Source organism: Crocodylus siamensis, chromosome 2, assembly GCF_052110815.1.
Source record: "Crocodylus siamensis isolate JL-2025a chromosome 2, ASM5211081v1, whole genome shotgun sequence".
Classification (NCBI taxonomy): Eukaryota; Metazoa; Chordata; order Crocodylia; family Crocodylidae; genus Crocodylus; species Crocodylus siamensis.
Genome location: NC_143396.1, coordinates 173,979,064 through 174,004,012, shown reverse-complemented (window position 1 = coordinate 174,004,012; position 24,949 = coordinate 173,979,064). Strand labels below are relative to the sequence as shown.

The window sequence follows — 24,949 nt, the reverse complement described above, 5'->3', positions numbered from 1 at the left end:
TGGCCAGCCACCAGCACCATTCTCAGGACATGCATGTTTGAAAGAAAAAAGCTTTATTTCCCTCTCAGAGCCCCTCTAATTAATGCCCCCCCTCACACACACACTCCTGTAGCATGTGTATAAACACCCTTGAACTCTGTGGAAGGTCTAGGGCTGCCTCCACTCCTCATACTCTTGCCTAGGCATATATATTGAAGGTCTTGGTGTGATCTATACTGGTCAAAATAATAAAGTAACTTGTAAGCTGGAATGTTTGGACTCTGACCTCTCGGTTCAATTCAGATTCTGGCTTATGGAAAAATGGCACTAGTAAACTATGAATTGGTTAGACTCAGAATTTACATTGCTGCATTATCAGAAACACTGTTCTGAAATACGCATTGTATCCAGGAGAAAGATTACACTTTATTATGGCTTCGGAAACCAGCAGGAGAAAGGAGAAAGCAGGGAGTAGGCTTTGCAATTAGAAACAGCTTACTATCTTTCTGTGAAAGCCCCACTGCTGTATCCAACTCAAGACACTCAAGGTGCATATACAGAATGGCTTCACATTGTTTAGTGTCCATGAGACTACCCTCCAAGCTAGCAGTGAAGATGAGAATGTTTTCTATCAACAAGTTGAAGAGATTGTGAAAATTCATAAAAATTAGACAACTATAATACGTGGTGACTTCAATGCAAGAATTGGATATAGTTAATTGGCCTGGTATTCTGGGGAAACATGGAATTGGTAATATGAATTAAAATGGTTAATGACTGTTAGAATTTTGTATAAGTCAAAATTTATGCATTACCAACACCAACTTTACTGGGAAAATCACAAGAAAGACAACATAGAAACATCCAAGATCATGGCCCTGGCAATATTCAGATCTAATACTGACCAGGTGTAACCACCTGAAAGAAATCTTACATATGAGGTCTTATCACAATGCTGATTGTGACACTGACAAAGCCTTAGTCTGCTGCAAAGGCAGAATCAATGTAAAAAAGATTCACTGCACCAAAACCACCAGTCATCCTCAGACAGACATCAGCCAAACTAAAGACATTGAAAAATGCAGACTATTCAGTGAAGACATTGTGAAAGCAAGTTTACCTAACAGCCAAGGCTTGGGAAAACTTAAAAACTAACAGGTGGAATGTTGTAACAGTGTTTGGCAAAAAATGCAAGAAAAATGCAAACTGGTGTGAAGAGCACTCTGAAACCCTTCTACCACTGGTTGAGGGTTAAGAACAAAAGAACAGCGCTAACCAACTATAAGAAATCTCCTAACACAATAACTCTAGAAAATCTGAGAAAGACTCAAAGACAATGCAAAAGGAGGCTAAGAAGTATGCCCAAGATTTTTGGCTGAAACTGTAATGATATTCAGAAAGCAGGTGATAGCTGCGGAAAGCAAGAAGGCATTAAACAAGAAATTGATCCAATTAAGAAGAGAACAGCTCTGCTGAAAGACTTACATGGACATGTCATTACTAATAAAGAAAAATAACTTGAGGGCTGGATTGAACACGATGGAATTTTATACAGCAGTGAGACTGAATTCAAACATGAAGAACTCAAAGGATTACCACAGTTCAAAGTTATGACGGAATTAGACAATGAGCCTACCTTCGAAGATATCCAGAAAGCCATTAAATCAATTCCTGGGAATAAGGCATCTGGCAGTGACTGAAAATCTACAAATGTGCAAACAACTAATTACTTGGAAAGTTTCATGAAGTTATAGTGCTCTCCTGGAAAGATGAAGCAGTACTACAAGATTTCAAAGATGCTCAGTTTGTACAATTATAGAAAAAAAAAGGGAGATAGAAGCAACTGTGACAACTACAGAAGTATCTCTCTGTTGAGCATCTTCTGAAAAATTGTCACGTGCATCATACTTGCTAAAGCCTCTAAGTGTAAGAATCGATCTTGCAAGTCAACATAGTTTTCACACAGCTTGGTCCACCATTGATATATTTTCAGTCAAGCAACAGCAAGAGAAATGTACAGAAAAATGAATGCTGCATATAGCCTTCAATACAGTCAACAGAAAGGGCCTTTTTACTATTTGAAGAAACTGAGTTGTCCCCCGCAAACTGTTGAACATCATTCACTCATTACATCAAAGTATGAAAGCAGCTGAAGTGTATGAAAACAAAGAATCAAGCACCTTTGACATCAACAGGGTGAAACGGGGTGTGTCTTAGCCCCCGTGCTTTTTAACATCTATTTTTCATTCCTGCTTCTTCATGCATTCAAAGACACAATTATGGCAATCAGACTAAATCCTAGTAATCCTGGGATGGGAACCAACTATTAGCTGATTGTCAGGCCCAGCCCTGGGACTGCATCAGAACTGGTTCTAGGCTCCTGTACAGTCCAAGGGTTGGAACCAACAATTGCTGGTCCCAGCCTTGTAACTCCACTGGGGCCAGTTCAAGATTCAGATGTGGTCCAAGGGCTGAGACCAGCAATCAGTTGACTACTGATCTCAGCACCAGGGCCTTGAGCTAGCTCTGGCTACCCCGCCACACATTTATTTTAAGGTGTGATGGAAACCTGCCACACAAACATTACACATCTTTTGTGGAATATTTTTGTGCCAGTTTCTCATTTTGTTGGACCATTAATTCCTTGAACATGTGGCACAGTTATTATTTATGGTGTGATTAACAGGTTAATCACATCTTAATTGAAAGGTTTGCCAGGGGCCTAAAAGCAGGCTCTAAGAGGTCATACTGAGGACTTAATATATTAATCCTATAATGTAGCTGGATTCTACAGTAGAGGGTAAGTCTTTCACTAAAGAAAATAGTCTTACAAAATTTCTTCACAAATGATGAGTGGAGATGATGGAGACCTTTTCCACAGGCTGGACAAGCACCCAAGGATACTTAATTTTGATAAGTAAGTGTAACCTACCTTTGTCATTCCTGAAATAATTAGATGGATTCCTTGTGGCATTTCACCTTCTTCACATATAACATCTCCATAATCATAGCAAAGAAGCCTTGCTTTTTTCTGAAAGTCACAACAATCATAGTCATTGTAAATTGAAATAAACCACTATGTAATATATGGTATGTAGTAGCACATGAAAGACTATACATTCAAACACTACGAAATCAATATCATATTAGGAGATAATAAATATTATGAGATATTTTAAGACTTCATATAATATGTTACTGAGTAGAAGTCTCCATCACTCAAAACAATCAATACAAGTTAATATTGCACTAATAAGTATTACAATGCAATTACTTTCCTTAAAGGAAGCAGCAATGGCATAGGCCAAGACATGAAAAAAAATCCAAATCTGTTTGTGATCATTTAAAAAAAGGTTAAAAAACAATTTAACCTTAACTATGTAAGCTACCAACACTCACTCACTTTCTTTTTTTCGTAGACTTCATTGTACAGGGGAAGGCAGGCATGCTATGGAACCCATGTGCTACGAACCACAGTTACTATAAGGTAAGCAATAATTCCATCTTTTTTGAATGATTTATTATATACATTCTATTGCTGGTGATTAAAAAGAAGCTGCTGGTTTACTGGAAGATGGACAGTACGAATCCTACTTAAACAATGAATGCAAGACAAACCTACCAAAATGGGCATCCAATCTGGAATCCTTTGCCAAGGAGTAGTAGCTTATAAAAGAATGCACTGGGCTCAAACATGATAAACCTGCTCTACAGATTTCAGAAATAGGTACATGCTTCTTTCAGCAGAGACAGTCTCAGTTCTCATGGAATGAACTCTGATGAGACTAAGTGGACCCACCTAGCTAATTTGCATCATGCTCCTACACGCATAGAAATCCATTTAAACAATCTCTAAGCAGATAAAGCCTGACCCTTAACCCTATCAGCAAAAGGCTGTCCTGAATTATTTCATATTGTAGATCTGCCCCAGGTGTAGTGGTTTTAACATGTTTATTCACAATTTGGATGCTGGAATAGAGAATGCCTTGAGCAAATTTGCAGATAACATGAAACTGGGAAGGATGGAAAACACAGTGGAGGATAAGAGTAAACTTCAGGTGAATCTTGACAAACTGGAAAATAGGATTGGAGCCAACAGGATGAAGTTCAACGGAAACAATGCAAGCTGTTAAACCCAGGGAAGAATAATCAAAAGCACATATACAAAAATAGGAGCTGACTGGTTGGGTGACAGTATTGCTAAGAAAAAATCTTGGGTTTTTTGTAGATCATAGATGCAACACGAGTCAGCAATGTGATGTGGTCACAAAAGAAAAAAATGTTATTTTGAGCTGCCTCAACAAGAATATTAATTTAATAAGATATGGGACCACTCTACTCATTACTGGTTAAGCCTCATCTCAAGTATTGTATGCAGTCCTGGGCTCCACATTTTAAGAAGTTAGAGAGAGTTCAGAGATGTGTGACAAAAATGATAAAGCTGTGTAAGGAAAGGTTGAGAGAACTAGTTATATTTAACTTGTCAGAAAGGCAACAAAGAGGGCACATGATAACAGTCTTCAATTACCTGTAAAATATGCCAGATAAAGTGTGCTAACATTGTGCTGACACCTCGCTGTGCATGTTCTTAAGTTAACTGTGGCTCATTTAACTTAAATCTGCTTCATTCCAGGGGCAAGCCTGTCAGGCTATGTGCTCTCCCTGGCCAACTATTGGCAGAGGAGCAGCAACGCGTGTTAGAAGGGCTACATGTGTAAAGGGCTGTGGCATTTCTACTTTGATCTGAGTCAAAACTGGAACCATCAGGATCACCTCAAATAAGACGTCTGTTTACAACCTGAGAGATTTCTGGTGCATATTCCATGCACGTGGGTTGTATTCCAGTTTGACTTTTTTTCACAAGAAAAAGTAAAACGAAGCTGGACAAGTGAGAGTTAATTTGTTAATGTATGTGGATCATCTGTTATTCATAGAAGAACTAAACTTACTTATTGGGAATTATTTTTTTCTCAGAAAAAAGATAGTACAAGAGTTTCCAAATTTCAGGTGCACTCCTCCAAGGCATGAACCATTCAGAATGTTTCAGTCCCACACCTTAACTCTGGCTCATTAAGCTGCTTAAGCAGATGATGTGCATGCTTTCCCAGCTGATAAGCTATTAAAGCCAGAATATGCATCAACAGTCATCTTTCTGGAAGAAAGAAAACAGTGAGGAAGTTTTCCTTAAAGATTTACCCTAACACCTCTCCTTTGGTTCAATCAGTACCAATAAACAGCACCATGGAGAACCAACACTAGGGAAAACCAGTCATGCAAGGACAACATTGTGAAGAGGGATGTTGCAGGAATGAAAGGTGATCATGCAAGGTCAGCATGGATGTGTGCTGTACTAGAGGGACAAATGGTTCAAGGATTTATGCAATATGAGAGGGGCTGTCAATATTATCTAACTGATGGCCCCTGTGTTCCCATCAGAGTTCCTGCTGCGAAGAATCTAATCCAGTCTATCAGAACAGGATTCACCTCTGATAAGCACAACAGGTAATGTGCAACCGTGGATCATCTAAGAGCAGTGAAAGCTGGAGCCAAACTAGTAACAGAAAGTGCCAAATTATCTACTAAGGAGAACTCCTGACACAAGGACACAAGGGGTATGTTTACACGTGCATTAATGTGCCATAATTACGGCACATAAAGGTGACTACCTGTAAAAACAGCTACTAACTTAATGTGCGATAATTGGTACTGTGCCGTAGCACTGGTGGATCTTTTTCATGACATTAATGTGCAGTAGACTAATTGTACTGCGCATTAGCACAGCTGTTGCCATTATGTGCTAATATGCAGTAGAATTTGGCTACTGCGCTTTTAGCGTTTCATGTAGATGTGCCCAGTGTCTCCCATGCCATTGACTTATTCCTATCCGTAGAATTGTAGCATGTAAATTAGTTCAAGAAGTGTTATAATTGACCGAGTTACCTCTGATATTACAACAGCTCCAATTAGGAGCGAGGTGAACTATTGAACTGGACCTGTCTACAATTATAACAGTTAGATATGACTGTAATAATTTTGCTTAAGTAGAAACTAATTTCTTCACATAAATGAAAGATTTCAATTATATGGGATTCAAGGAAAATTCAGAGTCTGTTTTACTATGCTGGAGACTGAGCCTAAGATCATCCAAGTAAAGGTTTAACCAGTGTGTTATTTCTTTTAAAAAAACATTTTAAAATTAATTTTAAGTCCAATTAGCAAGTTTACTTGTAAATTCTCAAAAAAATTAATTCAGTATTCAAACAATAAGTACTTTAAAATTTGGTCAGGATATGATGAATTCTTCATACATAACAGTAGTTTAATTCTTTCAAGGGAAGAACTCAACTGAGCCTTCATTGCGAAGTCAAGACTAACACCTCTATAATATTTTTCTTTGGAAAATAGAACATTATATAGAAATCAAAACCAACTTAAAAAGTTAAATATTACCTGAATGAATTCAATTTGTTTCTTTTCATTTTCTAACCAACTGATATTTCGTAGAAGTTCCTCTGCAGTGGGTGGTGCAATAGTAGATGGAAGAGTTCCCAGTTGTTTTTTTTTAATGAGAATCATCTGCTCATGAAGAAAAAAACCACTTTTGTGTATTCAAAATTTGTTGAATTCTCTTGTGCAGATAAGCTCTTTACATGGATTATTTCCACTGAACCTCTTATTTCTGTAAGTCTTAATGACACTTGTGTACTAGCACAAACATATTTTATCATTGTGCTGTACTTAGATTCCAATGCTTCAGATACATATACATGCTTAGTGTTATCCACTGTGAGAAGTTCAGCTGACTTCAATGAGACTACTCAAAACACACACTTATTTTTTGTGGAGCGATAGACCAGTTTGGGCCTTCATGGAAAGCAACTGATATTTTCCACTACTTCACCATTTAAGCGGACTGGCTGATAGTGTGGGGACAGAATAAAGGGAACGACGACTTAAAACATTACAGAATATATCTGACGCAAAATCTGCCAGAACTGTTTTTTCTAAGTCTAGACTGGAGTGTGTATTAATACACCCATTGATCAGTACATACACAAATCATAGAGAGGTATTGCTAACAGTAGGCCTAAGAATGAAGCTAGGTATACCATAGCCATATAGCTTGCACAGAAGTGTTGAAAAATGTTGCCTTTAAGACTTAAAGCACTTACCCAGCACTTACGTACAAGCCATCTTTGATACGTTTAGTTTTGTTCTCAGACAAGGGAACTCCTACCCCCCAACTCTTGCCCCATTCCTCACAGCCCGAGGTTTGGGCTACCCTACCTCCATTCCAGTGCTCCTGCTAGACAGCACCCAGGACTCATGCCTTGCTTGCCCACCACTAATTATGCTACTCTATCAAAATCACTCAGGATTTAATCCTGCTTCATCCAGGGTCAAAATTGGGATGATTTAGCTCTCGCTTATCACTACAGGTTCATTCATGTATATGAAACAGTTACAGCATAACAGCTGCTGAGAGCTCCTCAGCATCAGCTCCCCATCTCCTTTTGAAGCTGCAAGAAAAGTATATTTCTCCATACCCTTCATTGTGAATAATGAAGAATCCAAAATTATCTCTGAGCAAGTAAAGCTTGCTCTTTAACCCTACCTGGATTAGCTATGAATAACTTAGGGGATGCAACAGAAAGACTGTTTCTGTATGCATCAGAGATAAATCACCTAAGCAAATCTCCTGGATGAAAAATCACTTCCCGTCTGGTTTGGAATGTAGCTTGGAAAAGACAAGTAAGTGTGTAAGGTAAAAATTAGAGACCACTCAAGGAAATAAGCTTAAATGTGTATGGTTAAAAAGGACTTAAAGCTTAGGACTTCCAGGCCACCATGTGGAGTAGCCCTTCTACAGAGGACCTAGACATCAATTTTAAAGAATCAGAAGAGTTAGAATCATAGAATCACAGAAAATTAGGGTTACAAGAGCCCTCAGGAGATCATCTAGTTCAAGCCTCTGCTAAAAGCAGGACCATCTCCAACTGTATCATCTCAGCAAAGGCTTTGTCTAGTGTGGTTTTAAAAACCTCCAAGGATGGGAATTCTGCCCATTTCTCTGGTTAACCTGTTCCAGTGCTTTACAGCCTTCCTAACGAGAAAGGTTTTCCTAATACCTAATCTAAATTTCCCTTGCTGCAACTTGAGACTGTTGCTTCCTGTTCTGTTATCTGCTATCACTAAGAACAGTCTAGCTCAGTGTTTCCCAACATTTTCCAGCCCAAGGCACACTTACATTAATACAAATTTTTTCCACGGCACACCTGTTAAGGCATTCCCCATCCTCATACCTATTGTAACTTATTGCCATGGCAAAATTCTGCGGCACACCTGTTCGTTTCTGATGGCATGCTTTTGTGCCGCAGCACACTGGTTGGGAAACACTGGTCTAGCTGCATCCTCTTTGGAACCACCCTTCGGTAATTGAAAGCTGCTATTAAATACTACTTTTTGCTCCTGCACCCTCAGTAAGGTTTCTTCAAAGTATAGCCAGCTCTCTTGGACTCCTCTCCCCCTCCAACTGATCTCCCAGGGGATCCTGCCCATGAGTTACCCAAGTCAAAAAATCTGCTTGGCTGAAGTCCAATGTCCTTGCTCTGTTGCTCTCTATCCTTCCTTTTCTAAGGATCCTGAATTCATTCATCTCATGGTCGCTGCTTCCCAAGTTGCCATCTACTACTACATTCCCCACCAATTCTTCCCTGTTTGTGAGCAGCAAGTTGAGAAGAGCACAGCCCCTAGATGGCCTCTCCAGCATTTGCACGAGGAAGTTGTCCCCAACACTCTCCAAAAACTTCCTGGATTGCTTGTACACTACTGTATTGCTCTCTCAGCAGATGTTAGGGTGATTGAAGTCCCCCATGAGATCAGGTAACTTGCGCTAGTTGTTTGAAGAAAGCCTCATCCACCACATCCTCCTGGTCTAGTGATCTATAGCAGACCCCCACTGTGACATCACCCTTGTTGGTCTCCCTTGTGACTGTAACCCAGATTCTTTGAACAGGCCATACTGGAGTTTTTTCAGTTCCATACTGGAGCTCTAAGCAATTGTATTGCTCTTTTACATAAAATGGAACTCCTCCTACTCTTCTCCCCTACCTGTCCTTCCTGAACAGTTTATACACATCCATGAAAGTGCTCCAGTCATGTGCGCTCCCACCAAGTCTCTGTTATTCCACTCACATCATAGTTCTGTGATTGTACGAGGACTTACAATTCTTCCGGCTTGGTCCCCAGGCTCCGCACATTCGTGTATAGATACCTGAGGTAACTAGCCGCTTGCCCTACTTTCTCAGAAAGAATGAAAATGCCTCCCCTGTTGCCCCCTCCTACTTGCACTTCCTCCAAGTCACCCACTTCCTCACTTACCTCAGGCCTTTGGTCTTCCCCCAGCAAACCTAGTTTAAAACCCTCCTCACTAGGTTAGCAAGCCTGTCTATGAAGATGCCCTTCCCTCCCTTTGTTAGGTAGCTCCCATCTCTTCCTATCAATCCTTCTTGGAACAATATCTCATAGTTAAAGAAGCCAAAGACCTGCTGGTAATACCATCTGTGCAGCCATGTATTGATCTGCAGGATGCCCCCGCACCTGCCTGAGCCCTTCTCCTTGACCAGAAGGATTGAGAAGAATATCACCTGAGCCCCCATTCCCTTTACTCTTGCACCCAAAGCTTTGTAGTAATTTTTGATCTGCTTAGGATATCCCCTGGCAGGATTATTGGTGCCCACCTCGATGAGGCAGCACTTGGGTAGTAGTCAGAGGACTAGATGATTCTTGGTAATCCCTCTGTGACATCTCAGATCTGGGCAAGCAGCAGACCTCCCAAGACAACAGGTTCAGCCGGCAGAAGGATGCCTCCATCTCCCACAGAAGGGAGTCTCCAAACACCACTACCACCTGATGTTTCTTCTTGGTGGCATTGGTTTCAATCCTTCCCATCCTGGGGAGGCCTGGTCTATCCTCCTCCACCAATGGAACATGCTTCTCCTCCTCTGTTGCTAGGGCTCCATATCTGTACTCTAGGCAAACTGATGCAAGTAGAGATGAAGATTTTTGCTTGCTGCCAGAGGTCACAAGCTTCCAGCTTCCACCTTTCTGGGAGTCCACGTCTTCTTCTTTCTCTAGCTCTACCTTTGGCAGCCCTTCCTCCACAGTCCTACAGGTCTCCTTCAGCATCAAATTAATGAAGTCCTCATGGCAAAAGATTTTTTGAAGCCTTGCTGCCTCTTCCTGTACCTCTCTTGCCTGCTCCTTGAGGGACACCAGCAGGAGGCTCTACTCACATCGTGGGCACTCTCCTGCCTGGCCATCACTGGAAGGAACCTGCAAGCTGCAGTTTCCATAGTGCCAAACCAGGCCTGGGTGGAAGCCTCGACAGTGAGTAGTCCTGCTTGGACAGACACCTCACAGGTGCAAGCATTGGCAGCAGCAGTGGGTTTGGCATTGTGACATCCTCCAGCCATTTCCCTGGGTCTCAATCTGCTGCCTCTCTCTTGCTGCCCTTCTTCCAAGCAGACCTTCCCTAGCAAACTCATCTGTAAGCTCCCTGATTTACTGTTCCTGGGCGCCAAAAAGTTCCTTTTACCTTGCTTCCTCTCACCAAGCTTAAAGCCTCCCCATTCAAAGAGGGGAACAGCAAACTGACCTGCAACTGACCAGCGAACTGCTTGCAAACTGGTGCCCCTGTTTGCCTGCTCCCTGGTCACTCAGGGAGTCTCCTTTTATACCATGCTGGTATAAAAGGAGACTCCCTGGCTCTGCCCACTCATTAGGGCTTTTGTCAGGCACAGGTAGACATCACCCAAATCACCCAGCTAGCAACACTCCCAGCTTCAATAGAGCACATGCCCAAAACACACACAGCCCATGAAACAAACACTCAGCAAGCCAAACACACAAATTACACTGGCTCACTTACCTTCCCAGGGCAAGTTCCTTCAGCCTCTCCTCATAAGTCATATTTCCTGTCCCTCTAATCATTTTTGTTGCCCAGACAAACACTTTGGGCACATCTACATAAGATGCTAGCTCCGCAGTAGCCTAATAACACTGCACACTACCATGTCACAACACAGGGAGTGCTTATATGGTACTGCAGAATATTATTAGGGTACTGTGCAGTGGCATCAATAAAAAGGTGTTTGCCAGTGCTGCTGCACAGTAACTTGATTATACAAGAACTAAATTAGATATACAATAACCACTGCACTTTAATGGACATGTAAACATGCTCTGTTATTCATAAAACCTTTAATCTTGGGTGCTTAAGCAATATATATAGGCTGAGTCCACTTCTCGTTCCTTCAGATCCTAGGAAATCCCAAAGAAAATTAAACAAGTACAAGTAGGAGAAAAGGAGGGAAGAGAGAATGCAAGATGTCAGAACAAGGAGGACCCTGACAACTAACACCAAGCTGGCCACAAGTAAGAACAAGCATTTTGTGAAAACATAAGGAACTGATATGAGTCAAAAGACCATAAAGTATTAGTAGTTTTGGTCCACTAAAAAATCCAAGATGCTTTTATTGCTTGGGAAACACCTGTTTGTGCATGATGCAGAGCACATAGCCAGGGGTCACACAAGCAGATTGCTGCCTAAAACTAGAGCTCCAAATGGGAAATGGCACAGCTCACAAACATTACTGATCCCTGACCCCCTTAACTTCCAAAGAATACATCCTCTGTTTGTGGAATGCATAGCTCATGTAAGGGGATCAATCTGAGAAGTTACTTCTCTAAAAAACTCATTGGGAGGTCCAAACTCATCAAAGCAGCTTACAGGACCTGCAGAATCAAGCGTGGCTTCACCAGGGGTAAACCAAACAGGCAGAACAGAGAAAGAGAAAGATAAAACAGACCTTATGAGAGAGGACATTGCTGAATCAATCTTCAAATATCAAATCTCTAAAATCTTCTATGTAGGCAAGAATTGTAATATGTGTGTGTGGGGGGGGGAAGACGTTTTGCAGCTGGTATACTGCTTTTTATTAAAGACCCTCTGTCCTCCTTAAGCAACAATATTCCAGACATGTAGATAATACTCAGCCTCTGGATGTCAAATTAATTATAATAAATCAGAAATGCTAGGTGACAGCAATGGATGTGGCCCTCAACAGGTGCCCCAAACTCATTAAGTGGCCCTCCAGCTGAAATAATTGCCCACCCCTATTCTAAGATGTAGGGTCTTTAAGTGCCAAACATAATGGCATATAATCCTGTAACTCAGCTGAAAGATATTATAAACTGGTATGTGAAACCTTATTCAAAGCTATGGATTGATATTAAATGGAAGTGGTATGAGAAAATGGATTTCTCAGATGTATTGGTACACTGGGGAAAAGACAAAATCAGGCCAAAATAAACTTAAAGATCACCCCCTTATTCAGACTACTTTGAGTCTATAGAAAAACATAAGGCTGGGGACAGAAATTACACATGAACTGGTATAAGTGATTGGCAACCAGTCTAAACCTGTAACAGAACGCAAGTTCAATGTACATAAACCAATTTCAAAACAGAGGAATCCTGTTTAAGATAGACCTGGATGCATGTAGTAGCAGATTGAATCACACTAGGTTAGACTGATGCAGATCCCCTCCTGACACGTTAGGTTGTGGTCCCCTGGCATCCCAGGATGCATTACAGCCCAGCTCACTGATCGCTTGCTTTCACACGGCAGGCTTTTACCCCTACAGCCTGGCTCCACTAGGCAGTGAACATCCCAGCCCTGCCCCCTCACCAGCCTCCCACCTCTTAGCCACTGGGGTATTTGCCTCGGGAGTTCCTGCTGCACCTGCTGTGCAGACCCCAGCTGGGGATGGCCAGGGCAAGGGGGTCCATTTCCCCACCCTGTTGTGGCCAAGAAGCGGAGAACTGGTGGAGGGGTGGGGCTGGAGTGTTCACTGCCTGGTGAAGCTGGGAGGCATGTGGGAGTGCCCTCTACTTTCTGGTCTTGGCCAGTGCAGGCATTTGCCTGCCTTAGCCAATGGAAGAGTGAACACGAGTTCTGTTAAGGTCCAACCTACACAGCTTAGAGAAACCTGTGTACACTGGATCAGATTCACCTCAGGCTTTTTGACCGTCTGTACTTAGCCTAAGAGTTGCTTTCCCTCTTGCCCCTCCCCATTGGCCTCCATTGCTAAAAATAAAGTATTCCTCCCTGGAACTTGTCTATAAAGATTTTCTGCTTCCATTTAAAAATGATTTTCAGCATTTTGTTTAAAATATTTTTGCTTCTGCAAAACGTAACCATGACAGCCTTGGAAGTTAAAGAATCAAGCAACTTTGCTAAAATGCACTTGCCAAAATTATATGGCTGAAAGACTTGCATGTAGAAGCTAGCATATACAAGCAGACTTCTGAAGTACTTTTACCTTCTCTATTTTGGCTCCTTCGTTTTTATCAACAATTCCTCCTGATTTCAAGACTTCAAGAGTTTCTGAAGCTGTGTTTAGCACTGTTTGAACTGCTTGTTTGGTTTTCAGAGCAGTAACGATATCTGGATAATCACGCTGCATTAAACCTATAATAAATAAGAACATGTTTTGACATTTTCACCTGAGTACACTTTTAAGTGTGACATTGCCCCACACATGGAGAAAACACCCTCAATATGCTAGTAAGTTAATAAAAGGAAAATTATTTGTTTTATTTCTGTTAGTCATACTCTACCTTCTCTTCCTTGTTACGGAAAAATCCTTCACTTCATATTTTTTGTTTAGATCTTCCACAAAACAAGAAATTTATAACTGTTTCTGACCTTGATTTGTAGTTTGGAGGGAAAAAAAGACTCTTTTGCTCTATCAAAACATAAACCTCTATCAATAAGACAGGAACTATTTAAAAAAACTTTATTACCTCTTGTGCATTGCTAAATATATATATGATTAATTTTATGTCTGATTTCATTCCAATATTCTTAGCTTTATTTTAAGTTTGTTTTAATTTTTGAGTCTGGACCTTTTAGAATACTATAAATATTATTTGTGGGCTTGACCTTTGACTTCAATACCCATGCTTTACCTCTAGCACAGCGAGGTATTTGAGTCACTCAAGCTGCCTCCCTGCATGGTGGCAAATCCCAGCACCAATACTCTAAGCCAGGTTTTGTATCTGGTATATGGAGGTAACTGCAGTATTCAGTGATTTCTACTGCATGTGGAGTTCATTAAGAATGAACTCAAACTACTCAATGAGTTCCCTATCAGAATTAATGAGCCACTCATGACTATTTGTCTTAAACTGGAGGGGAGCCAATATTCCACTGTCATCAGCACTTATGCCTCGCCTCTTGATGCCACCAATGAAACCAAGGAGTAATGGCAACCTGACCAAGTGTTTTCTGATGTTCCAGAGGGAGACAGACTTATTCTTCTCAGTGATTTCAATGCCAGAGTCAGAAGGGACTCTAACCTCCAGAACTGAACCATTAGCAAGGAAGGAGTAGGAAAGGTCAACTCCACTAGCATCCTCTTGACCAAATGTGCTGAACGTGGATTCACCATCACCCGCACCCTGTTTCACCAAAAAAACAGGCCCAAGACAACATGACAATTCCCACAATCTAAGCACTGGCACCTGATTGACTATGTCATCATCTGTACCTGAGACTGCAAAAATGCCTGCATCACCTGAGCTATGCTAGGAGCTGATGACTGTTGGACTGAACACTGACTCATCCACTTAGTTATGTCACTCAGACTGGTTCCCAAACAATGGCTGCAGCAGAAGCAATGCCAATGGAAGATCAGTGTTGAAGGACTCAAGGACCCAAGCAAGCAAGACCTCTTCCATCAGTCCCTGAACCAAAAATTGGTGAATTCCAATCTACAACAATGAGAAAATATCAGGAGCATGAGGGGGTGCTCTCAAGGCCACCGTCATCAGTGCCTATGAAGAGACACTTGGATTCCCTACAAGGAAACATCAAGACTGGTTTGATGAGAATGACCAGGAGATCCAAGAGTTGATCAATCACAAGCACAAGGTCTTTTGTGCTTGGCAAAATGATACTAACTCCAAGCAAAAGAAACTGAATCTCTAACAAGCCAAGGCAGAGGTCCAAAGGAGGACCCGTGTTATGAAGAACAAATGGTGCAAAGACAAGGCTAAGGAGATTCAACATTTTTTTGATATGCACAATATGCAGTTTTCTCAGTGCCACCAAAGCCATCTATGGTCCAAGCACTCAGGGACCAAACCCCTTGAAGCCTAAGGATGGAGGAGACCTGATCAAAAAAAGGGGAGCCCATCAAAGCCCATTGGAAGGAACATTTTGAAGACCTTCTCAATAGAGACTCTGTGTTGACAAGACTGTTCTCAACTCCATCCTCCAACACTCAGTCAGAGATGTTCTCGGAATCTCTCCAACTCTTCACAAGGTGAGGAAAGCCAACAAGCAGATAATGACACAGCATCTGAAGCAGATGGAATCCCCAAAGAAATCTTCAAGCAATAGGGAGAGGAGCTTATATCACACCTTAATGCTCTCATCTTAAAGATCTGGAATGATGAGGAAATCCCAGATGACCTCAAGGATGCCATGATTGTGACAGTCTTCAAGAAAGGAGACAAGTCCAACTGTAGGAACTACAGAGGGATCACCTAGCTGTCCATCACAGGAAAGATCATTGTAATAACCATCCTGAAGTGTCTCCTTCAATTTATTGAAAAGTTCCCCCTGGAATCTCAGTGTGGGTTTAGGGTATCAAGAGATACAACTAACAAGATCTTCACAGCTTGCCAGCTCCAGGAGAAATACCGGGAACAACATAAGCCTCTCTACATGGCCTTCTTTGATCTCACAGAAGCTTTTGACTGTCAGTCAAAAAGTGTTGTGGAGGATCCTTTTGAAATACAGATGCCCACCAAAATTTGTCACCATTCTCTGATTGCTCCGTGATGGTATGCAAGTGGTAGTTCTCAGTAATGGAACTATCACAGATCCCTTTGAGGTTAAAACAGGAGTTAAGCAAGGTTGCATCATTGCTCCAACACTCTTCTCAATATTTCTTGCCAGGCTGCTATATCTGACCACCAACAAGCTTCCAGCTGGAGTGAAGCTAAACTACCAAATGGATGGTAAGCTGTTTAACCTCAGCCAACTCAGAGCCAAAACCAAGATCACCCCAACCTCAATCATTGCGCTCCAATACGCTGATGATGCTGTAGTTTGTGCTCACTGGGAAGCATACCTTCAAGCAATCGTCAACGTCTTTACCGAAGCAAACAACAAAATGGGACTGATGCTTAACATTTGGAAGACTAAGGTCCTCCATCAGCAAGTTCCTAATGAACAGTCCTCAGGTCCGGTAATCCAGATCCAATGAGACTCTGGAGAACATTATTTCCTATACCTTGGAAGCTCTCTCTCTCAGAAGGCTGACATTGGCAAAGAAATCTAATATTACCTCAAATGGGTAAGTACAGCCTTTGGACACCTGAAGAAATGGGCGTTTGAAGATCATGACATTGGTTCTGAAACCAATCTCATGATTTATCAAGTGGTCGTGATCCCCACCTTGCTGTACAGAGCTGAGATGTGGACAACATACAGGAGACAACTAAAGTTGTTGGAGAAGTGCCATCAATCCTGCCTGAGGAAAATCTTTTGAACCCAGTGAAAAGATAGATGCACTAATGTTAGCATACTCCTACAAGCAAACACCATAAGTACTGAGGTGGTGATCATCTGACAACAAGTTTGTTGGGCTGGCCATGTCACCTGAATGTCTGACTCCAGGCTCCCAAAGCAAGTTTTATTATCCCAGCTCAGCCAAAGCATATGCTCAAGAGGACAGCAAAGAAAGTGCTTCAGGGACTTCCTCAAGGCCAATTTAAAAAAATCGCAACATTAATGTCAACTCATGGGAGACTATCACCCAGGACTGCCACAAATGGAGGAAGAGTCTGCTGCAGGGACCTTAGTACTCTGAATCCTCACAACAACAACAGGAGATGAAAAAGCAGAAGTGGCAGAAACAGTATCTTGCAGACCAAATCAAGAATCCAGGACCACTCAAACACATGTCTGAGCTTCAGTAGAGTCAATTCAATCCTGAACAGACCTCATCAGCCATCTTCAGATACATAGATGAGACAATCATGGAAGACAATCATCCTCGACTGCAAGGGATTGCTGAAGAAGACTGCACGGAGCAAACTTTGCACCTATGCAAGAGAGGCTTCTGACTGGCTTCAATGCCTCCCTGAGTCAAGGCAAATCCCAGGACCTGAGCTTTTGGTGCAGAAGGTAGCTAAAGCATGTAGCAACTTCAACTGTTGTATCAGAGGCAATGTCCATTAATCAGTCTATTTGGACAGCCATGTTATTCTGGTTGTGTAGGGCTCTAGATAACTACAGCCACTAGAATGGCTGTAGCTACTCAAAGCCTTTGCACAGCTAGTAACTGTTAGTCACCCTTATGCAGACAGGATTTACGCAGCTACATATAGCCATGGTAAATCCTTTAGTTGTGGCTAGACACCTTATTAGAATTTAAAATGCCAATGTAGCCATGTAAGCCACTGACATATGTGACTTTTGCAGCTACATCAGTTGTTGAATGTCACCCAAAGTGCCCCATTTCTTATGGCAGAGCTGTCCAACTTGTAAGCGTCCAAGAGCCAAATGAAGTATAGGCTGTACCAGTAGGGGATTAGTGAGCCCTAGCACCACAGGCTATAACCAATCCCCTCTACCAAACTGTGAGCTGCCCATCCCTGGAGTGGAAGCAGGAAGCAGAAGCTAAAGGAGGGAGGAAGAGACTAAAGACCTCAGCTGCAATAGCACCTGGAGTGATAAGAGGAGCAAGCCAGGTAGGAGCCTGGGGGACATACAATTGGACAACGCTGCCTTATGGAATGACATGCATAACATAGACTTTTCTGCTTAAACTGGGCCAACATGAGAAAACAATCAGCTTTTGTTTTCATTACCAAAGTGGTCTGTAGCTGAGTCTAGCATGGTTACATTTTGCTTGCCAAATCAGTGTTATTATATGGAATGCATAAAATGACATCCGAAATAAAATGTGTAACCACATAAAAGGAAAATTGATTCCAGCTACAAGTCTAAGGGAAACAAAATAACCTTCTGAATGAATCTGTAGAGATGGAAGCCAAATTAAACTTTCACTTCCCTATGAAAGTGATTCCAGCTGAAATCCGAAACTACAATAAGCAAGAAAACTTAATAATCCATTCTCCCCAGCATTCTCAGGATACATAAACTTGCTTCACATCTTCACCAGAATCCTCTAGAAAGCTTTGGTTATTGGGATACCACACACTCTTCTAAGGTGCTGACCAGACACCAGCCAAAGATGCATGAAGATCTCTAGCTCTAATCCAGGGTCTGGCAATCTTCAACAAGCTGCAGGCCAGAACAACTCACCTCTCGTCTGCTGTGAGCTGGGCGTCTTCAGTAGTGTATCAGCAGTGCAGGGGGGTGCTTTCCCTGGCTGGGGCCAGGCTGCGCTGCTGCCACTTCTCCCAGTTACCTGCTCCTTCATGCTGGTTCACTTTCCAGGCATCTGCAAATTGTGTCTGCACTACCACCACATCCCCATCCCCTCCACCAGCTGCAACACAGGTACAGGTGGAAGCTGCCGTGCCCCAGCATAGCTCCCCACTGCCTGGAGGCTGTGCCTATGCCACAAATGGAGGAAGGGGGGAAGCAGTAGCCGCATGGACACAGTTTGTAGATGCTTGGTCCTGTCATAGCTCCCCACTGGCTGGAAACTGCACCCATGGCACAGCCAAGGAACAGGGGGCTAGAAGAAGCAGTGGCAATGTGGGCAGCTCCTAACAGCCTGTCTCCAGCTTGGGCATGGGGAAAGTCCTGTTCCCTCCCCGCACCTTGTAGCTTACACACTGCTAAAGCCACCTGACCCATGTTGGACCAGAGCCAGGAGAACAGGAATTAGCAGCAGTTGTACAAGTCCAGCTGGAAGCTGTCTGGCCCTGATAGCTCCTTGCTGCCAGGCCTCAACACTGGCACAGGCAAAACCCTCCCACTCTGCTAATCTATTTCTCAGCTTCTTTTGATATTTCAAAGTTCTGTACTTAGATTCCAAAGAAGTGGAGAGAAAGGATGGCTCTCATACATCTATACTGATAATTATCTCAAATCCAGTTACAGTTGAGTAATCATTTTTCTGATTCAAAGTTATCTACAGATGAGTGATATATATTTTGTAATCTATAATCTTTTTATTTACCTAGCTCTTTCATTGCATCTTGTTTGTTCTTTTCCATAATTTTATTTATTTCCTGTAAAACAAAGGCAAATGCAATTTCTATTAGGAAAGTAAATTTTTTTTCACATTTTACTACAAATACAAGTAAAGTTTGTCAAACTAATGTAGGTGGTTGGTAGAAATGAAAGAGTTAGGGTTAGCCTGAGCTATTAAGGCAGAAGGTCATCAGACTCCAGTTGACACCCTTAGACAAGGTCTGAGTCAACCAGACCCTCTCGACAAGGTTCTGCTGGCAGAGAAGTTGGCCACAGGTGGGAAAAGAGTACTCCTCATAAACCATGTAGCTTTGTTGGCAAAAGCTTGCATGTACACATTGCTGCTGGCAGAAAAAAGTCTCAAATCTTCTTCCATGGGGTAAAGCTGGTATAGATCTGGTTGCAGAATAACATCATCTGCTATCAGAAATGTGGCTCTGACAGGGGCTTGGCCACCTCAGTGTTCATCATAGTTAAAGCAGCAGCAGTCCCCCTGACATGACATAGGGTTCAAATACAGGAGTTCTGCATTGTTCATAGTGGAGAAGCAGCTTCATCATTCTTTACAGAGAAGCAGCATGAATTTCCCAGAGTTGGGTCAGTTTTGCTAGAACTTATTTTTTAACAACAGATTAAGTTTTTTAACAAGTCTTTTCCCCTTTAAGGTTCCCCAGAGCCTGATGGATCATAGGGTTATAGGAAAACAGAGCTGGAAGGGACCTCACAAGATTATCTAGTCTAGCCCCTTGCTCAAGCCAGGATCATCCCTAACTAAACCATCCCAGCCAAATGTCCAAGTGTCTGATTATTCTAACATCTTCATTTAGGTAGGGAATAAATTGTGATCGTGAATTTGTGAGTTTATAACTTTTGTAATAATACAGGTTAAGATTTCCAAAATGCACATTTAAAGCTTTTCTTACCCTAGCTAGTGTTTTCCCTCACCTGGGAAATAGACTCATGACCAGCAATCTGTTCAATTAAATATTTTGTATCTTCTTCACCTTGAACATATCCTTTGGCAATATCATACCTAAAGGTTAGCTGTTTGTTTATTTGTTTATTCAACAGGTATATCAATTTTGGTATCACAATCTGAAATATATAATATTGACATAACATATATCTGGCAAACCAAATAACCAAATATATAAAATAAATGATTCAAGAGAAATGGGAACTTTCTGAATTAGAATTCTTAAAGTGTATTTATATTTTGTAAATTTAACTTAGATTTATGTCAATACTAAGAACAGCATGTATATCCTAGACTGCCATTGTTTAGTGAAAGTTCTCTTAAACTTTCTCTTATTATAGTATCTCACAAAGCCTGTTTTTATTTATGTCATGGAAATCAGAAAAATAAAAAGGTTAACTGCTGTAGTTATGGGGTTAATTTCCAGAATTCAGCTCCTCTGCAAAGACTCTAAGCTGTAGATTGTCACTGCTTCAAGTAAAAGTTTTTTGTGACCTACAATTAAATTAACATCTGGTGCCTGCAACTTTCTGTTTTAGTATTCAGAATCGATTATTAACTGAGTTAAATGGATTGACTGGATGGATGATTTTACACAAATATTGTCTTTAGCGTGTTCAACTGGTGCTATCTTGTCCTAGTATTGATAGTTACATTGTTAACCTTTAAATGTTTGATATAATTTCTAGTAGTCTTATCCTCAGTAATTTTTTTGTTTTTATTTTACTCCTGCATGTTTAATACTTTTAATACAATTCACGAAAAGAATAATTATTTTTCTTTCAGTATGCAAGACTGGCCAGAATTCTTAAAAATTCAGTTCATTAGCTGCTCCACTGATGAGAAAAGATACTCTTCTTTGGTTCTAACAGTAAGTAGGTGCACTGAGTGAAGACAGATCTGTGGGTACACATGTTCAGAAATAAACTGCCAATTAGTCAAGTCTTCCAGGTACCTGTACTGAGTCTTCCCCTGTACTGAGACAAATGATGATCTCACAGCATCAAGAGCTCCAATTTGCTTCTGCATCATGACAGCAAAGCTTGCATTGCAAAATAGGCAGTAAACATGTTTAAAGGGCTGACACAGAAAAGTCAATATGTGTTGCTGCATTTGTCCACTTTATATGAGGAGAAAAAAGTTTACATTGTTCCAAAAGGAAGGATGCTGAAGATATCAGATAAATGAACTCCCGCCTTCAAATGACAGGTTTGAGATCAAAGGATGGTCCCCTACAGCTAAAAAGTAAAGGCAAAGAAAAACTTTACTGAAAAAGAAAACAAGGAAGGGGAATGAATTCTCCAAACCTGAATCTTGTGGACATGAGTGGCAGAGGCAATACTGACCACAGAGGCCTCTTTAAAAGACAGAAAATAGAAAGGATAAATAGAGGCAAATTCAAATAGAATATTAATAAGTGAATTAAAAATAAAATGTAAATCTCACAAAGCTGTCACCTTCCTCTTTAGCAGGCACAAAACACAGGAAGTTTCTGAGAAATTAAAAAAGGATGAGCAAAGAAGCAGTCATTTGACAAAAAACAGATGCCATGTATGCTTTCATTTAAGACATGGACAAGCTGGACTTCATCAATTAAAACTACCCATTGCACAAGAAAAGTCACCAAACTAGATTAAGGCACAGAGGCCTGACTAGAAGTTGGAATTGAAAAGTGTTTCAATTTTAAATATCAGATATTTATGTGATAAGTGGATTAACTATAAAGCATTAAAAATAAAGCTTGAGTTTTTGTGAAGACTTAATGATTGCCATTTTTCTGCACCAAGAGTCAAGAATTGATGCTACCACTGAAAGAAAGCAACATTTAACTGTACTATACAATCTTCCTTCTGAATGAGAATTTAAAGCATGATTGATGGAAGCAGTATTAGATGTTCAGCCACTGCCAGGAGATTGCAACACCAGAACTGAAGATCGTAGAAATGTTGAGTATCATCTAGTTTTCTTCCTGCTTCACCCTGCGAAGGAGCAGAGGAAATAAAGATAAGGGTAGGAATGTGTACTGGAAAACTGAGAGAAGAAATCTGCAGAGTATCTTTCTGTTCTTGTTTCTAGGTAGAAAACGTAGCATTCAACATTAGACTGAATGCAACATAAATCAATCTGTGGGATGTCTTATTTCCCAAAGAAGTTTTTGAATACTGAGCATCAGGGGAACTATTTAACTTAATTTTCAGATAAAGGGTGATGGTTATTAAGAGCAGAATGCAGCTGAAATATTCATGAGAAATCTGGCTCTTGATAACGTTAGTCATGTGTTTTGGGATTTTATAAATTTAGTGGCATCATCCTGCTACTAGGGATTTTCACAGATTGAAAGATGATCTGAGTGTAGAAATAAAAAAGTTGTATTATAATAAGTCACAAAGCCTGAAGAAAAAGAACCTTTCTCAGGATTTTTGATGGAAAAATTAGTCTTCTCCCCACCTCAACCTAGTCATATTGTGACTGCTGAATCTGGTAAGAACAATCTTGAACAAAACACAAGTTTTTTTCTTGCGAGTACATGAAGCACATGCATTGTATGCATATTAAGTGTAAACTTTTTGAAATGGTGGCCAAACAAATAAAGGAAGAAAAAGGTTAATTAACTCTGCAAACAAATACAAGGATTTTGTAGTAAAAATGGTGAGCAAAACTTTCTTCAACAATTATTAATTAGGAAAACCAAAAGAAAACCTATTACTGGCCAGCAATGATAAAACTGTTTGACTTCTCTCAAACGGCAGAACAAACAGGATAGAAGAAAAGATTTTTATGAAACATAATCAAAATGATATGTGTTGGGATACTATTCACATCAAGGAAAAGACAAACACATTTAAATGGTGAAACCTGGGAACACTATCATTTTACTGATCATTAAACAAATAAACAAACAAAAATCCCTTCATGATTGTATAATACCTTGATAAAAATTATGAAAACACTATTCTTACCTTCAAAAGACGAAGAATTCTAATAAGACGAACAATCCGGAATACCCTGATAGCGTTAATCACATGGTATGATGTGTGAACTGATTTAACTGTGTTAATAATAAAGATATCTATGAGTCCAATTATTATGATTAACATGTCAAATTGGTTCCAGTGGTAAAAGATGTAGGTCTTCCCCATGGTTAGAGCCTGTTTTGATTAATAATATGCAATATTTATTTCAATTCACTACTTTATTTACCTGACAAAAACAAATAAAAGGGTATATTAAACTTTTATTCAGATCTGAAAATAACTACAGGAAACCCCTGCTTAGCACTCTTAATTGGTTCCTGAAAAAATGAGTGTTAAGTGAAACAAGCATTAAGCGAAACTGAAAGTACTTGATGACCCAAGATTGTGACCGCAATTGTTTTTAATGACCCAAGATGGTGACCACAAGCGTTATAACGAAACTTGCTGAGCACTAAGTAAAATCAGGTATGAATTTCAAATGAGCGTGGTAGTGAAATAGTGCTAAGTGAAACAGCATTGAGTGGGGGTTGCCTGTATAACGCATCTTCGCACACTACAACTCTAGATTGATAAACCCACTCTCACTAATGGTCAGGGTATGTTTATATGGCACACTGCAGCATGCATTGGTTTAGCAAAGGAGCAGGTAATTATTTTGGGTAGAGGGCTGCTTACTGAGTTTTGGCAGCCTATCGAGGGCTGCAAGGGTAATCTCACCCCTTGACAAGTGGCCTGCTCCCGGTTGCCATCTTGGGACTGGAAGTCCCACCCCCTAACCCCTCACTTTTGCCACCAGAAGTCCCTCCCTTGCCCCCCAGAAGTACTCCTTTCAGCAAGGGGGTTTGCCATCTCAGAACCAGAAAAATTGCAAATGATATTCTAAAAATCAAACGTGTACTACAACATTCATTAATTTCATTTCAAAAACTATTTTGATCCTGATTTACATGTGTTTGTGTAGTGTACATAGAGGTGATTGTATAATAGCTTAAAATGAAGTCTTACTTTTGTATATTGTGGGAGGGTGGGGGTGAGTGACTGGGTATAGGTTTGTGGGTATGTGGGGGGTAGGGGAGTGTGTGTGTGTGGGGTGGAGGAGCATATGGATGTGTGTGGATGTGTGGGGTATGGCGTTTGTGGGGGGATGTGTGTGGGGGGAGGGTGGCTGGGGAGGGTTGTGGCATGCATGGAGGAGGGTTTGTCCACAGCCCGCCTCTCCTCCCCCCCTACGGCAGGCAGAACCCCCACCAGCACTTCTTTAAGCCTGGGTTCTGCACTCCTACTGCTCCTGGCCCCAGGGCACTGGCATGGGTCCCGTGCTCCTGCTCAATGCCACTTCCCCCTCCCTTCTGCCACTGCTGCCCTTCTCATGCCGCTTCCTCATCCCCCTCCACTCGCCACTCTAGCACCACATCCTAGCTGCACAGCTGAGACCACACAACACAGCAGGAACTGGACTGGCCTGGCCAGCATCGCACAAAGCCAGCTGAGAATCACGGGGGCTGGGCTGGTGCCTGCTGAGTCTGGCACCCAGTGCTGGAGCCAGGAACCACATGGTGCTGGAGCAGTAGCAGATGCAGGCAGAAAAGCAGGGAAATACCTGCGGCAGGCAGCAGGGGCATGGCAGCGAGCGGGCACGCAGAACGCAGCAACATCTGGGCAGGATCACAGGACTGGTGCACCAGGGCCAGTGCTGGCAGGGGCCCAGCGTGGGGCATGGGCTGGTGGGGGCTCTATGGAGCTGGGCTGCACCAGCAGGGAGAGGGGGGAGCC

The 24,949-nt window shown here is 41.5% G+C and overlaps 1 protein-coding gene across 1 annotated transcript in view; it reads right to left on the bottom strand.

Moving 5' to 3' along the window:
* Nucleotides 1-24,949, bottom strand: part of LOC149871352 (solute carrier family 9 member C1-like) — a 200,449-nt gene that overhangs the window by 49,646 nt on the left and 125,854 nt on the right. The window contains exons 15-20 of the mRNA XM_090034612.1: nt 23,162-23,350; nt 20,171-20,320; nt 19,212-19,263; nt 13,365-13,513; nt 6,430-6,555; nt 2,912-3,010 (exon numbers count right to left, since the gene is read on the bottom strand). Of these exons, the coding sequence (XP_089890738.1) occupies nt 2,912-3,010; nt 6,430-6,555; nt 13,365-13,513; nt 19,212-19,263; nt 20,171-20,320; nt 23,162-23,350 (765 nt within the window). The remainder of the gene's footprint in view (nt 1-2,911; nt 3,011-6,429; nt 6,556-13,364; nt 13,514-19,211; nt 19,264-20,170; nt 20,321-23,161; nt 23,351-24,949) is intronic.